The 14,572-nt window shown below is 52.9% G+C and overlaps 1 protein-coding gene across 1 annotated transcript in view; it reads right to left on the bottom strand.

Moving 5' to 3' along the window:
• VAV2 (vav guanine nucleotide exchange factor 2) overlaps window positions 1-14,572 on the bottom strand; it is a 53,883-nt gene that overhangs the window by 34,752 nt on the left and 4,559 nt on the right. The window contains exon 3 of the mRNA XM_054393251.1: window positions 9,455-9,523. Within this exon, the coding sequence (XP_054249226.1) occupies window positions 9,455-9,523 (69 nt within the window). The remainder of the gene's footprint in view (window positions 1-9,454; window positions 9,524-14,572) is intronic.

Raw genomic sequence — 14,572 nt, 5'->3', positions numbered from 1 at the left:
AGTGAGGAAGCTCTCCTGCCCCACACCCCTGGCACGGTCAATCCACCTTCTCCGGCTGCAGCAGGAGCCTCTGTTTCTCCCACTTGCTGCCCATCTCCTCCTGCTTGCTGGAGGCTGGAAAAGTCCAAACGCTGCCTGACATGAGCAGGGATCACAGCCAAGCCCCAGAGCTGCTCCAAGCCTCGTGCCAAGCGTGCCTGTGATGCCCACTCCAGCAAGCTCTGCCAGCTCTGCCCCCGCAGAGCTCCTGCTCGGTGCTAATCGGCCCAGCTGAGACAGACCTGGCAGCCAAGAGCCCCAGCAGGACCATCTGAGCCACCACAAGCAACCCAGCCCAGCTCCACCTGCCTCCCAAGATGCCCACAGCCTCCTGGGCACCTCCTGCCTCTCCTCTTTCAGAAAGAAACCAGCCATGGGCAGAGCTCAGCCTGGCCCAGGCAGCAGGCTCCAGCCACAGCCCCCACGGGCACCACACATCCAGGTTTAGAAGTTCTGGGATTCCTTGGGGGGTTGGTGATAAAGCACAAGCCCTGCCCCCATGGGCAAGCTGGATGGGCTGCCATGGGACCAGGGGAGGGGAGACTCTCCTGATAACCTCACCAGGTGCTTGGTGCATGGTGGGTTAGGGGTGGGTGGTGGTTGAGGGATGGGTGATGCTTGAGGGGTGTGTGGTGCTTGAGGGGTGGGTGGTGGTTTTGGTTTAATAAAACAAAAATAAAATAAAAATAAAACAAAAATAAATGCAAAAATAAAATAAAAAATAAATACTGAAATAAATACAAAAATAAAATAAAAAATAAATACAAAAATTAAATAAAAATAAATACAAAAATAAAACAAAAATAAATACAAAAATAAAACAAAAATAAATACAAAAATAAAACAAAAATAAATACAAAAATAAAACAAAAATAAATACAAATAAACAAAAAAATCAAAAATAAACAAAAACTAAATACAAAAATAAAATAAAAAATACAAAAATAAATACAAAAATAAAATAAAAAATACAAAAATAAAATAAAAATAAATACAAAAATAAATACAAAAATAAAATAAAAATAAATACAAAAATAAATATAAAAATAAAATAAAAAATACAAAAATAAAATAAAAATAAATACAAAAATAAAATAAAAATAAATACAAAAATAAAACAAACAAAAATAAATACAAAAATAAAATAAAAATAAATACAAAAATAAATACAAAAATAAAATAAAAATACAAAAATAAAATAAAAAATAAATACAAAAATAAAATAAAAATAAATACAAAAATAAAACAAACAAAAATAAATAAAAAATAAAACAAGAATAAATACAAAAATAAAACAAAAAACATTTAAAAAATTAAAATTAAAATTAAACAAAAATGAAACAAAAGTAAAAACAAAAAAATAAAAACAACATAAAACAAAAAAATAAAATTAAAAAATAAATACAAAAATAAAAACAAAATAATAAATTAATAAAAAATCAATAAAGTGAATAAAAAAATAAAACCAACCAAATAAAAAAAGTTTGGGGGGAGAGGGGGGTTTCCAACAAACACCTTGGCAGGCTGTGCCCATCCCCATTCTTCCAGGGTGATGCATTTACAGCTGCTCTAATAATGCCCACTAAGAGCTGGTGATCCATCTTTCCCCTCCCAAGCACTGCCATTATTATCTGCACCAATATTTATATTCCCAGCTCCACTCCCTCATCCAGAGCTACCCAAACTCCTGCTTCCTGATTAATCTTCCCTTCCCACACCTCTCAGGCTGCTTGGCTGCCTCTCCCATCCATCACTTCCCTGGCTGCAGGGTCGTTAGGAAGCTTCTGGTTGGGTTAGTGGCAGGAGGATGAGCCTGGGAGGGTATGGCTGAGGGAGCTGGGGGTGTTCAGCCTGGAGAAGAGGAGGCTCAGGGCAGACCTCATTGCTGTCTACAACTACCTGAAGGGAGGTTGTAGCCAGGTGGGGGTTGGGCTCTGCTCCCAAGCAGCAGAACAAGAGGACACAGCCTCAAGCTGTGCAGGGGGAAGGTTAGGCTTGAGCTTGGAAAGAAGTTCTTCCCAGACAGATTGCCCTTGGGATGGGCAGGTGGGTGTCCCTGGAGGGGTTTAAGCAAAGCCTGGGTGAGGCACTCAGTGCCATGGTCTAGTGGATTACTCAGGGTTGGGTGATCAGTTGGACTTGATGATCTTGGAGGTGTCTTTCCACCTGGGTGATTCCGTGACATGAACAAGGGGAGAGCTGGAGCAGAGAACCTGCTTTGCCTGATGGCTGCTCACCAGCAGCAGCAAGAGCCCTCAGCAGCTGGGGTTTGGGGTAGGTAGGGGAGGAGGGGACAGCATTTTGAGGTGTTTCTGGGACAGCTCACACTCTTGAGCATCCTCTAGCCCTGCTCTCCTGCACACCAAGCACAACCAGGCACCATGGCCAAGCCTCAGAGCCCAGCACTGCCTGCCCCCAGCACTGCCTGCCCCCAGCCTGCTGCTCCACTGGCTGCCAGCTTGGACAAGCTCTCCCCAGGAGTTTCTATGATTCTGTTCTCTTCTGCAAGAGTGCTCAGGGATTGGAAGAGGCTGCCCAGGGAGGTGGTGGAGTCCCCATCCCTGGAGGTGTTCAGAAAAATATGTGGACTTTGGGACATAGTTTAATGGCTATGGTGGTGTTGGGGTTCTGGTGGGACTCAGTGATCTTGGAGGCCTTTTCCAAGCAAAACACTTCTGTGATTCTGTGAAAGCAGAATGCTCTGTGAGCCAGGAGCTCTGGACAGCTGCAGGACAAGCCCCAGGACAGGACTTGGAGAAATCCAGGCAGCAGTAGGGGATGCTGAAGGGGTTTCACAGAATCACAGCCTGCCTGAACTGAGCCCTGGAGAAGGATGAGTGCCCCATGGAGCTGGTCCAGTCTGGCCCTACCCAGAGATCCTCTATGGCACCAGGAAAGGGATGGAGACACCAACCAAGGGACAACACAGGAAATTTGTCCATGGAGCTGCCAAGAGGCATCTGACATGAACACCACACCCATCACAGGGGCCACATCCATTCAGGTGGAACCTCCTGGGTTCCAGTTTGTGCCCCTTGCCCCTTGGCCTGTCCCTGGGCACCACTGACAAGAGCCTGGCCCCAGCCTGTTGGCCCCAAGCCTTTAGCTCTTGCTGAGCACTGAGCAGTTTCCCTCTGGGGCTGCTCTCCTCCAGGCTCAGCAGCCCCAGGGCTCTCTGCCTTTGCTCCTCACAGAGATGTTTCAGTCCCACCAGCAGCTTTGCAGCCTCTGCTGGGCTCTCTCCAGCAGTCCCCTGCCTCTCTTGAACTGGGGAGCCCAGACCCGGACCCAGTACTCCAGAATTAGCCTCACTAGGGCAGAGTAGAGAGCACAACTCCCTTATCCTGGGGCCACCTAGAAAGACATCTCCCACCCAGAGCTTAGGGGAGAGGCAGCAGGGAGGCTCAGATCCAACAGCCATGGCACCGGAACAACCAAACCTTTGCCCACTGGACCCTTATTTATTGGACACATTCCCAGGGCACCTCTGAGGAACACCAGAGGCTGTCAGCTGTATGGAGAGCAGCACAAAGTGCAGCTCAGCAACCCCCCTGGAGCAGCTCAGCTCTGCTGCTCTGTGTGGGGCTGTTGCTGCTTTGCACAGATTTGCTCTCCATGGCTCTCTGCATTTTGTCTGGCAGAGTGCCCCCTCCCCAGCAGAAAGCAGCTGCTGGATGGTTTCAGCCAGTGGCAGCCTCTGCAGGCACTGAATGTCAAATGCCAGGAGGGGGAGGGAAGGCAGGGCAGGGATTTTCCACCTTCAGCACAGTCCTCTCTGCTCTGGAAGGCAACAAATGGAGCACCCCAAGTGTGCCACTGAGCAACCTGAGCCAGCTCCTCACCTTGTCCCTCACAGAGAGCAGCAATTTGCTCCTGCAGCAAGAGCAGCAGAGCCTCTGAGCTCCCTGTGGGTATCAGAGCCTCCAATCTGCTGCTGGGATTAGGAGATTTACTGACAGCTCTGGCTTCAGGAGAGGGATTTTCCCCACCCTCCAGACTTAACACCAGCATTTGCAATTACTCTCATTAGGATGGATGTAACCAGCTTTGGGCTGGCAGCACCTTGCCTGGCCAGCAGAGCTCATTCAAAGCAAGAAAAAAAAGGAGAGCTTTTCATATCTGAGGCAATTGCAGGCAAAAAGCAATGGGTCTGGGTCAATTCTTCCTCCCCTGGCAATGCCCACTCTGAGCAAACACCTTCCCAGACAGGCATCAACTGTGCCAAGGAGCAGCTCCCTTCACAGAGGGATCAATGCCAGGCTGCTGCCTTGGAGTAAGAGACAAACAGGGACATGGAAGAAGTGAGCTGAGGAAGGGCAGGATCCTTCCCTGACCCCTGGCACTTCCAGGTGAAGGGTAGGATCCTTCCCTGATCCCTGGCACCTCCAGATGAAGGGCAGGATCCTTCCCTGATCCCTGGCACCTCCAGGTGAAGGGTAAGGTCCTTCCCTGATCCCTGGCACCTCCAGATGAAGGGCAGGATCCTTCCATGTCCCCTGGCACCTCCAGGTGAAGGGCAGGATCCTTCCATGTCCCCTGGCACCTCCAGGTGAAGGGCAGGATCCTTCCATGTCCCCTGGCACCTCCAGGTGCAGGGAAGACTCTCCCTGCCCTGGGTGAGACACTGGCACACCACTGCTCCCATCACTGAGAACCAGCCCCCCAGAGCCCAGCACTGGGCCAAAACACAGAGAGCACAGACAGAGCACTCCCTTAGGAGAAGATGAGCTCTAACCTGGGCTGCCCACATCAGGGGATGGGCACAGACCAACCATGGTGCCCCAAGAAATAACCTGCAGCAGGTCCACTCTGCTAGAGGGATGCTGCACATCACGCTTGCAACACCACCAGGGATGAGGAGGGGAAGTGAGGAAGCTCTGAGGATCCCAAGAGCCACTGAGGGACCTCTTCATTCATAAATGCTGCTCCAAAGCTCTGGGAGGTTCAGTGAGGTTGTGCCAGCCTCAAGGATTCAAGGATGAGCCCAAGTGAGGCCCTCAGGGCAAAGCCACCATTCCAAACCCTTGTCCAAACCACAGCACTGCTGATGAAAGAGGCAGAACCAGTGGGCAGGGCAAAAGAAAAGAGGATGGAGAAGGAGCTAAAAATAAGACAGTCAAAAGGCAACCCCAAATTTGCCACCCTGTGGCCAAGGTTAAGAGCCAGAAGACCTCAGAGCCATTGCTGGGTCCAGGCTGGAAGGGCATTTGCAAGGATCCCTGAGGCAGCTGCAAGGCTCCAGCTGACCCCAGGACTCCTCCACTTGCCCATTCTCCCTCTGCACTCAGGGCAGCCAAGCAAGCCCCTCACTCACCACCCCTGCAGAGGAGGACAAGCAGAGTCCTCCCTTGGCAGCACATCTGGCAGGCTCAGCTTTCAAGGGTGAAGCAGTGCAAGATGTGCAGGGCTTGGACATGAGGTCTGGCAGGGTTTTAATTAGCCTAATTGCACTGGGCTGGAGACAGGAGGCTGGGAAGGGCAAGAGAAGTCTTCACCACTGATTCTGTGGTGAAGGAGCTGGTGAGGAGCAGCTGAGGGAGCTGGGGGTGTTTGCTCTGGAGAAGAGAAAGCTGAGGGGAGACCTCATTGCTCTCTACAGCTCTCTGCAAGGAGGTTGGAGTGGGGGTTGGTCTCTTCTCCCTGGATTCAAGTGATAGAAGGAGAGGAAATGGCCTGAAATTGTGCCAGGGGAGGGTTAGGTTGGAGATCAGGAACAATTTCTTTGCTGCAAGAGTGGTCAGGGGTTGGAACAGGCTGCCCAGGGAGGTGGTGGAGTCCCCAGCCCTGGAGGTGCTCAAGAAACCTGTGGCCAGGGTTTGGTGGCCATGGTGGGGTTGGGTTGCTGGTTGGACTGGGTGACCTTAGAGGTCTTCTCCAACCCAAAGAGTTCTGTGAAAGCAGAAGGTTATAACCCCAAGAAAGAGCCTCCACAGAGTGAGAGCAGCCAGGAGGAGGCTAGAAATGGCACAAGCAGGAGGCATTAAGCTCTTCAGTGGTGACAAAGAAGAAAAGAGGCTTTCAGCAGTGCTGGGGCTCGAGGTCCCTGCAGCATGGAGCCATCCATTCCCCTGCCAGGCCTCCCTTTTCCAGCACAGCAAAACTAATGAGAAAAGTGGCAGCTAACTCATCATCTCACCTTGGCTCCTCTATCCATTACCTGGGGAATGCTGCTGAGCACATCCTCCCCTTGGGGGATACAAGAACCAGACAGAATCACACCTGGATGGAAGAGACCTTAAGATGATTGGAGTCCAGCCATAGCCTAGCAGCTCCCTGTGCACAACCCTTAGACCATGTCAGAGAACCACAGAATGGTCTGGGCTGGAAGGGAGCTCCAAAGCTCATCCCAGTCCAACCCCCTCTGCAGTCAGCAACCAGATCAGAGCCCTGTCAAGCCTCAGCTTGAATATCTGCAGGGATGGGGCCTCAACCACCTCTCCCTGGGCAACCTGTTCCAGGGTTCCAGCACCCTGTGGCTTTAACCAGCTGGCACAAACAGCCTCATGCAAGAGAGAAATCTGTTTGCACTCCTCATGGAATCATACACTGGCTTGAGTTGGAAGAGACCTTAAAGATCAGCCAGTTCCAGCCCCCTGCCATTGGCTTGGGTGGGATTAAGGCAGATTAAGGCAGCAGTTCATTTACTGATGGACCAAGAGGTGGCTGCAAGCTTACCAGGGAGGAGCAAAGAGGTGACCTAAGAGCTGCTGCTCCAGCCCTGCTCTTGACCTCCACACTCTGGTTCCTCTCTGTGAATTGGGAACAGCAGCAGGGGATGGTCACAGACTCATAGAATGGGTTGGGTTGGAAGGGAGCTTAAAATTCATCCAGTTCCAACCCCCCTGCCATGGGCAGGAACACCTCCTTGGTTGCTCAAGGCCTCATCCAGCCTGGTCCTGAACACTGATGCCTGAGGCATTCACAACTTCTCTGTGCAACCCATTCCAGTGTCTCACTAGCCTCATAGTAAAGATCTTCTTCCTCATGTCCAACTTACATCTACCCTGCTCTAGTTATGGCTTGAGGCAGCAGCCACAGCCAGCAAGAGAGATGGAGGAGTGCTTGGCAGGGAAGATGCTCAGCAGCAGGTGGGCAACTGCCTGCATCAGCACCCAGCAGCCACAGCCAAGTGGGAAGTAGCAACTCCCAGCCCTGTAGACCCCCAGGAGCACCCTCAGGACAAGGGTGGCTTTGATTTGGGGGGCAGGCTCCAGCCAGTGCACCCATTACAAAGCACTGCATGTTTCCAGGGCATACCCCCCCCCCCCCCCCCCCCAAAAAAATGCAGCTGCTGCTCCAGGCTCTGCCATTAGGGCCTGCAGAAATAAATCAGGCAGCAGAGGACAAATGTCCCTTTACTGCTGCTCCCAGTATGGATCAGGCATCACTTGCAACCTGCCCAGCCCTCACCATCTGCCCAGTCTCTCCACAAGCTGCCATCTGGCCAAGCAATCCTCAGGGCCAATGGGTTGAGGACAGGGAATTTGAGAACTTTCTAGCTCCCCTGATACCCTTTGCACTTCCCCTCCCCTGATACCCTTTTCACTTCCCCTCCCCTTTCCTTCCCCCTCCTCACCAAGAGCTCTTTTTGGGGTGGTTTTGCTGTTTCCAGGCACTATTATCTGCTGGCTGGGGAGCTGCACACAGCCTGCTGTAATCCCCAAAGGTGAAAGCACAAAGGGTTCAGCCAGGCAGGAGCATCCTCTCTCCACACCAGCACCCCACAGGCACCCCACACCTGTATGCTGACAGATTCATGGAATGGTTTGGGTTGGAAGAGACCTTCAAGCTCCTCCAGTTCCAACCCCCTGCCATGGGCAGGGACACCTCCCACCAGCCCAGGGTGCTCAAGGTCTCACCCAGCCTGGCTTTAAAGACCTCCAGGGAGGGCACATCCACAGCCTCCCTGGGAAACCTGCTCCAGTGACTCCCCACCCTCACTGGAAAGAATTTCTTTCCTATCTCCAGTCCAAATCTGCCCTCCTCAAGCTTCAGCCCAAGACTGCTGTGCCTGCCTGAGCTCCTTCCACACCTTGGCTCCTTGCTGTGCCAATCACTCCCTCACCTTCAACAAAGCCTCTCAAAGGCTGCACTGGGATCTTCCTAAAGCTGCTGGATCCTCAGCAATATTCAACACCAAGATGCTGGATGGCCTGAATCATTCCCAGCTCATGAATGATGCCCTTGTTCAGCTGGTTGAAGAGCAGCAGCAGCTAAGAAAGAGCTTTCTCATGCAGCCCTGGTGCTTGCCAGCACCCAGCATCAGTGCCCAGGGGGCACCACTGTGACCAGCACATTCCCAGGCAAAATTTCCTTGTCCAGCACAGAGAGATGCTCCTTGTCAAAGGGAGGAAGGGATCAGAGAATCACAGAATGGTAGGGGTTGGAAGGGACCTCTAGAGATCACTGAGTTCAACCCCCCCTGCCAAAGCAGGGCCACCTAGGGCAGGTCACACAGGGAGACATCCAGATGGGGCTTGAAAGTCTCTAGAGAAGGAGACTCCACAACCTCCCTGGGGCAACCTATGCCAGGGTCTCACCCTCCTCACTGTAAAGAATTTCTTCCTCATCTCCAGCCTCAATCTGCCCTCTTCCAGCTCAAAGCCATTTCCCCTCATCCTGTCACTCCCTTGTCAAAAGTCCCTCCCTGCCCTGGTGTGGTCCAGAAAGTCACTCTTGGGGGATGCAGATCCACAGAGATGCCATGATGGGGGGGAACCAGCACTGAGTAACCAACCCATGGGGACCCCAGGCCTTCAGCTTTGGTCTGCAGAAAGAGAGAATTACATTCCAGGGGTCCAGCAGGTGGAGGGGATCTCCTCCATGGGCTCAGAGCTCCTCATCCATTAGCCTGGAGAAGAGGAGGCTCAGGGCAGACCTCATTGCTGTCTACAACTACCTGAAGGGAGGTTGTAGCCAGGAGGGGGTTGGTCTCTTCTCCCAGGCACCAGAACAAGAGGACACAGTCTCAAGCTGTGCCAGGGGAGGTTTAGGCTGGAGGTGAGGAGAAAGTTCTTCACAGAGAGAGTGGTTGGCCATTGGAATGTGCTGCCCAGGGAGGTGGTGGAGTCACCATCCCTGGAGGTGTTCAAGAGGGGATTGGACATGGCACTTGGTGCCATGGGTTAGATAGTCATGAGGTGTAGGTTGACAGGTTGGACTCGATGATCCTTGAGGTCTCTTCCAACCTTGTTGATGATTCTGTGATCCCCCACTGAGCCACTCAGAAACTCATCCTGATGGAAAGTGCCACCTCCCAGGGCTCCACGTGTGAAGAGATGGGCTCTGACAGCACAAAAACCTGCTGGCCAGATGATGAAGGCAGCCAGCCTGGCTCTGCCAGCCCTGACTTGGCTTTAACTCCCCTGCAGCCTTTCCCCTCTCATGTCCTCCCCCCTGTCCCCAGGCCACTCACTCTGCCAGCTCCTCCAGGCTCCGATACACATCATCATCGTTCTCCGTGGTCTCCTCCGATGGGAAGGGCCTGGGGAAGGAGAGGAATGACAACATCAGTGGTGTCCCACCCCTCCCAGCACATTCCCTGCAGCCCCTGCCCCAAGGGTGTCCCACCCCTCCCAGCACATTCCCTGCAGCCCCTGCCCCAAGCATCCTGGGGAGCAGGAAGGGTCCTGGGACAAAGGATTTGTTGTAAATGGAGTTTGGGAGGGAAGGGGGGGTGTTGGGTTTGTTCTTTCCTGTTGAATCAGCAGCTCCCAGGGCAGTGCCATCCCAGCTGCTTCTCCTGGGCCACCACTGGCATGGCAGGACAGGAAGAAAGCAGGTGGTGAGGCTGGCTCACCACAGGGCAGCAGCTGAGCACTGAAGGAAGGAGCTGCATAGAATCCTGGAATTGCTTCTGTTGGGAAAGGCCTCCAAGGTCACCCAGTCCAAGCAGCAACCCAACCCCACCATGGCCACTAAACCATGCCCCAAGGGCCATGGCCACAGCTTTCTTGAGCACCTCCAGGATGGGGACTCCACCACCTCCCTGGGCAGCTTGTTCCACTCCCTGACCACTCCTGCAGGAAACGAATTTTTCCTAATCCCCAACCTAACCCTTTCCTAGCACAATTTCAGGCCATTTCCTCTTGTCCTGTCACCTGAGTCTATGTTGAAGAGCCCAACCCCCACCTCACTCCAACCTCCTCTCACCCAGTTGCAGGCAGCACACCTGAGCTGCTGCTCCCCTCCCTGCTGGTGCTTCCACAAAGGACTCAGGACAAATCTGCTTCAAGTCTGATGCTGGACATGTTGAGACAGAGGCAAAACCTCTTCTCTACCCATGATGGAGCCTTCCTACCTGTGAGCTCCCTCCTTGCCTGACCAGGACACAACTCCATCCCACCAGCATCTCAGCTGGTGCCAGCAGAATGAAGGAGGCCATTCAAATCCTCACCTTTGTGATAGCTGAACCAAGATCACACCCTGGGGGCTGAGGGAAAGGACACCAAAAGGGCAGAAGGAAGGGGGCAGAAAGCAGATTTAGAAGAGAAAGAAGAGAGGGAGTTGGGGGGGGGAGGAATCCAAGAATTCCTTGGCTCATTGTGGAGTGATAACCAAACAATGCATGGAGGAGATGGAAAACACTGCTGTAATTAAAGGCCATCTATTATTGCTGGCAGGAGGCCAGCCTGGGCTGGCTGCACCTTGTCAGGAGGGGTTGTGCAGGGCTCCTCCTGGGCACAGCAAGCTGGAGCAACAGCCAGAGCTCTGGGAGCATTGGATGTGCCCTGGCAGCTTGGTCTGTCCCCAGGGACACCACAGTGAGGGCAGCTGGGGGGGTCCCCCAAGGAGAGCTGCCCAGGATGGGGTCCTGATGGGAGCAAACCTGCAGGCAGATGAACTTTTCCCTGTCCCCAAGAGTCATTTCCTCCTCTCCCCTTCTGCCCTCCCTGTGTTTCATGACAGATTACCTCTCCTGCAAGGTTTACTGCATGGCCTGGATAGCTCCTGAATTTGCTATTTTGGGATCCTCTCTCCAGCATTCATTTGCTGTCCCTCCTGGCTACACTTCAGCCTTCCTTCCCCCTGAGCAGCTTCAAGACCAAGTGTTCTGAAACCCTGCTCAGACCTGCAGTGAGTTCAACCAACCCCACAGCCAGCTGGGGAGAGCAGCAGGGAAGGAAAAGAGCTGAGGTGACCCCAGCACAGAGCAGGATGGTTCCCATGCTCCCAAGGAGCACCTAAGGTTGGCATCTCCAGCTGTGCCAAGTGAGAGAGGGAGGCAAGAGTGGGGGGAAGAGCAGGTGGGGCTGTGCCTGCTCCTCTGGCCTCATTGCCAGGCAGCTGCCACTGGGTGATTGTCCCAGCACCCCAAAACTGACACCAAGAGCTGTCCCACATGGGGAGGTGTGGGGGGAAGCCCATTGTGGGGAGAAGCTTCAAAGCATGAAGGCAGAGTGAGAGCCCAGGAGGCCCTCAGATCTTTACAGAGCATCCATCTGCAAGTGTGGCCTCCCCCCTGGCTTCACAAGAGCCACGGGAAGGGCAGGGGATTGAAAAAGCCACCAGTCCCTCCTGCACCTGGCTGAGCTGATCACAGCCTTGGCCTTCAGCCCTGGTACAGAGGCTGCTGCCACAGGGCTGCACCATCCTGCACAGCTCCATCAAGAGAGGAGGAACCTGAGGTGACCTCTGCTTAAACAAACACCCCCACCGAGGGGGACAAGCAATGACTTTTTCACCAGGCACCTAATGCAAAACCTCTGCCTCACACCCAGCAGTCACTTGGGCTGCCCCATGAGCCATCTCAGGATCCATCCCACACTACCTCCTCATCAACCAGCCCTCACAGCCATCCTCTCTGCAGCAGACACGGCTCTGCCCTGCCTGGCTGTGCTCTCTCCTCTCAATTATTTAATGGGAAGAGCCCAGGTAGGCTTTGGGTCTAGCAGCAAGGAGCAGGAAGATTGATTTATTCATGAAGACACTGCAGCTTCTGAGCACCTTGTCCCAGCAACACAAGCCAACTCTTCCTGCCCCAAGGAAGAGAAGGGTCAGGGATGGATCAGCTGTAGTCTGCTAATTTTGTACAGCAGCATCTCAGCCTCAAATCAGAGAATCACAGAATTGCTTTGCTTGCAAGAAACCTTTCAGGCCACCAAACCCAACCCTTAATCCAGCACTGCCAGGTCACCACTAAACCCTGTCCCTCAGCACCACAGCTACACAGCTTTGAGCTCCCCCCAGGGATGGGGACTCCACTACAGCCCTGAGCAGCCTGCTCCAGGCTTTGGCAAACTCAACAAGCAGATAGAGGAGGTGAAACCCCCTGAAATCTGAGCTGCCTCCATCTGCTGCTCCTTCTGCCAGGGATCTCTCATAAATGGGCAGGACCAGAGCCTCAAGGTGCTGCAAAGGAGCTTCTACAGCTCTGCTGGGATGGACAGGGCTGTGCTGAGCCTGCCTGGTTCAGGATCTGGCAAGCAAACACATCACAGGATCCCAGACTGGTTTGGACTGGGAGGGACCTTTTAAAGCTCATCCAGACCAACCCCTCTGCAGCCAGCAGGGACTGGAGCAGGTGGCTCACAGCTCCAAACAACCTGACCTGGGATGGTTCCAGGGATGAGGCATCCTCCACCTCTCTGGGCAACCTGGGGCCAGGGTCTCACCACCCTCAGTGTCAAAAATGTCTTTCTTCTCATTGTCTAACTCTCCCTCTTTTACCTTAAAGCCATCACCCCTTGTCCTGTCACCAAAAGCCACAGCATGGTACCTACAGACTGGAATTACAGGAGAGCTGGAGCCAGTATTGGAGGTGGGGTCTCAGCAGAGCAGGGTGAAGGGGGCAGAATCACCTCTCTTGCCCTGCTGGCCACACTCCTCTTGATTTCACCAGACAGTGACACGCAACTGAAAATTGGCTTGGGTGGGATTAAGGCAGATTAAGGCAGCAGTTCATTTACTGATGGACCAAGAGGTGGCTGCAAGCTTACCAGGGAGGAGCAAAGAGGTGACCTAAGAGCTGCTGCTCCAGCCCTGCTCTTGACCTCCACACTCTGGTTCCTCTCTGTGAAATGGGAACAGCAGCAGGGGATGGTCACAGACTCATAGAATGGGTTGGGTTGGAGGGGAGCTTAAAGTTCATCCAGTTCCAACCCCCCTGCCATGGGCAGGAACACCTCCCCCCAGCCCAGGCTGCTCAAAGGCTCATCCAATCTGGCCTTGAAGACCTTCAGGGAGAAGACATCCACAACCTCCCTGGGCAACCTGATCCAGTGTCTCCCCACCCTCACTCCCAAGAATTTCTTCCTCATCTGCAGTCTAAACCCACCCTCCTCAAGCTTCAATCCATTCCCTCTCATCCTATCCTGGCAGAGTGGTGTGAGCTGGCTGCAAACCACACCACCAGCAGCCATGAGCTGTTTGCATGGGAGCAGAACGGAATCAATTCCCTCCCTTCAGGAGGAGACAGATTAGAGCATACCAAAAGCTGCTGAACTTAATTAACATCAGCCTATTGTGTTCCATTACTCATCCCTGGAAAGGAGCATCTCAGACCCTGCCAGATTTTAGACAGGTCCTCTGAAAAAAAAAAATAAATAAATAAAAATGATGATTTGCTTTCATTTGTGGGTTGGAACTTGCACAATAAAAAAAAAAAAAAAAAGAAGGGAAAAAAAAAAGATAAATCCTGATAGAAATTCAGTAGGAAAACAGCCAAGCTGCATCAGCAGCTAACAGGGAGATGAGGATTTTAGTCCTTAGAGTATTTAGCACAGCTGACTGCACAGTGCCCAGGGGTTAGCTGCATGCCCCTGCTCCACCTCCAGCTCAACTCTGAGCTGAGGATTTCAGGTGACAAGGAAATCACAGCTCCTGTGATTTTTATGCTTCCCCCACACCACGGCTTCTTTGATAAAAGTCCCAGGCAGCACTGCTTTGCTTGGGAAAGCAGAAGGATTTCCTCCTGGCTCCAGCTCCAGGCTGGTGATAACAGATGGATAAAAATCAAAATGGGAATCCACAGACATCTTTCTCACAAAGAGTCCAGAGGAGGCTGCAAAGCTGCTGAGGGGCCTGGAGCTTCTCTGTGAGGAGCAAAGGCTGAGAGCCCTGGGGCTGAGAGCCTGCAGAAGAGCAGCTCCAGAGAGGATCTGAGCAATGCTCAGCAAGAGATAAAGGCTGGGGGGCAAGAGGCTGGGGCCAGACTCTGCTCAGTGGTGCCCAGGGACAGGACAAGGGGCAATGGGCACAGACTTGAACCCAGGAGGTTCCATCTGAAGAGGAAGGGAAACTTGTTTGGTGTGAGGGTGCTGAGCCCTGGAGCAGGCTGCTCAGAGAGGTTGTGGAGTCTCCTCTGCAGAGCTTCCAACCCCCCCTGGGCATTGTGCTCCTGGGCAAGCTGCTGTGGGTGCCCTGCTGGAGCAGGAGGGTTGGACTTGATCTCCAGAGGTCCCTTCCAAGCCCAGCACGCTGGGATTCTGGGATCTGTGGAAATGCAAGGTACCCCTCAGCCCAGGGTGCTGGGCTGGCCTCCCTGTGGTTGCCTGGTGGTGTCACTTACCCATCCAACCAGCTGAGCACCCCA

Source organism: Indicator indicator, chromosome 28, assembly GCF_027791375.1.
Source record: "Indicator indicator isolate 239-I01 chromosome 28, UM_Iind_1.1, whole genome shotgun sequence".
Lineage (NCBI taxonomy): Eukaryota > Metazoa > Chordata > Aves > Piciformes > Indicatoridae > Indicator > Indicator indicator.
This window is presented reverse-complemented; position numbering and strand designations above follow the sequence as displayed.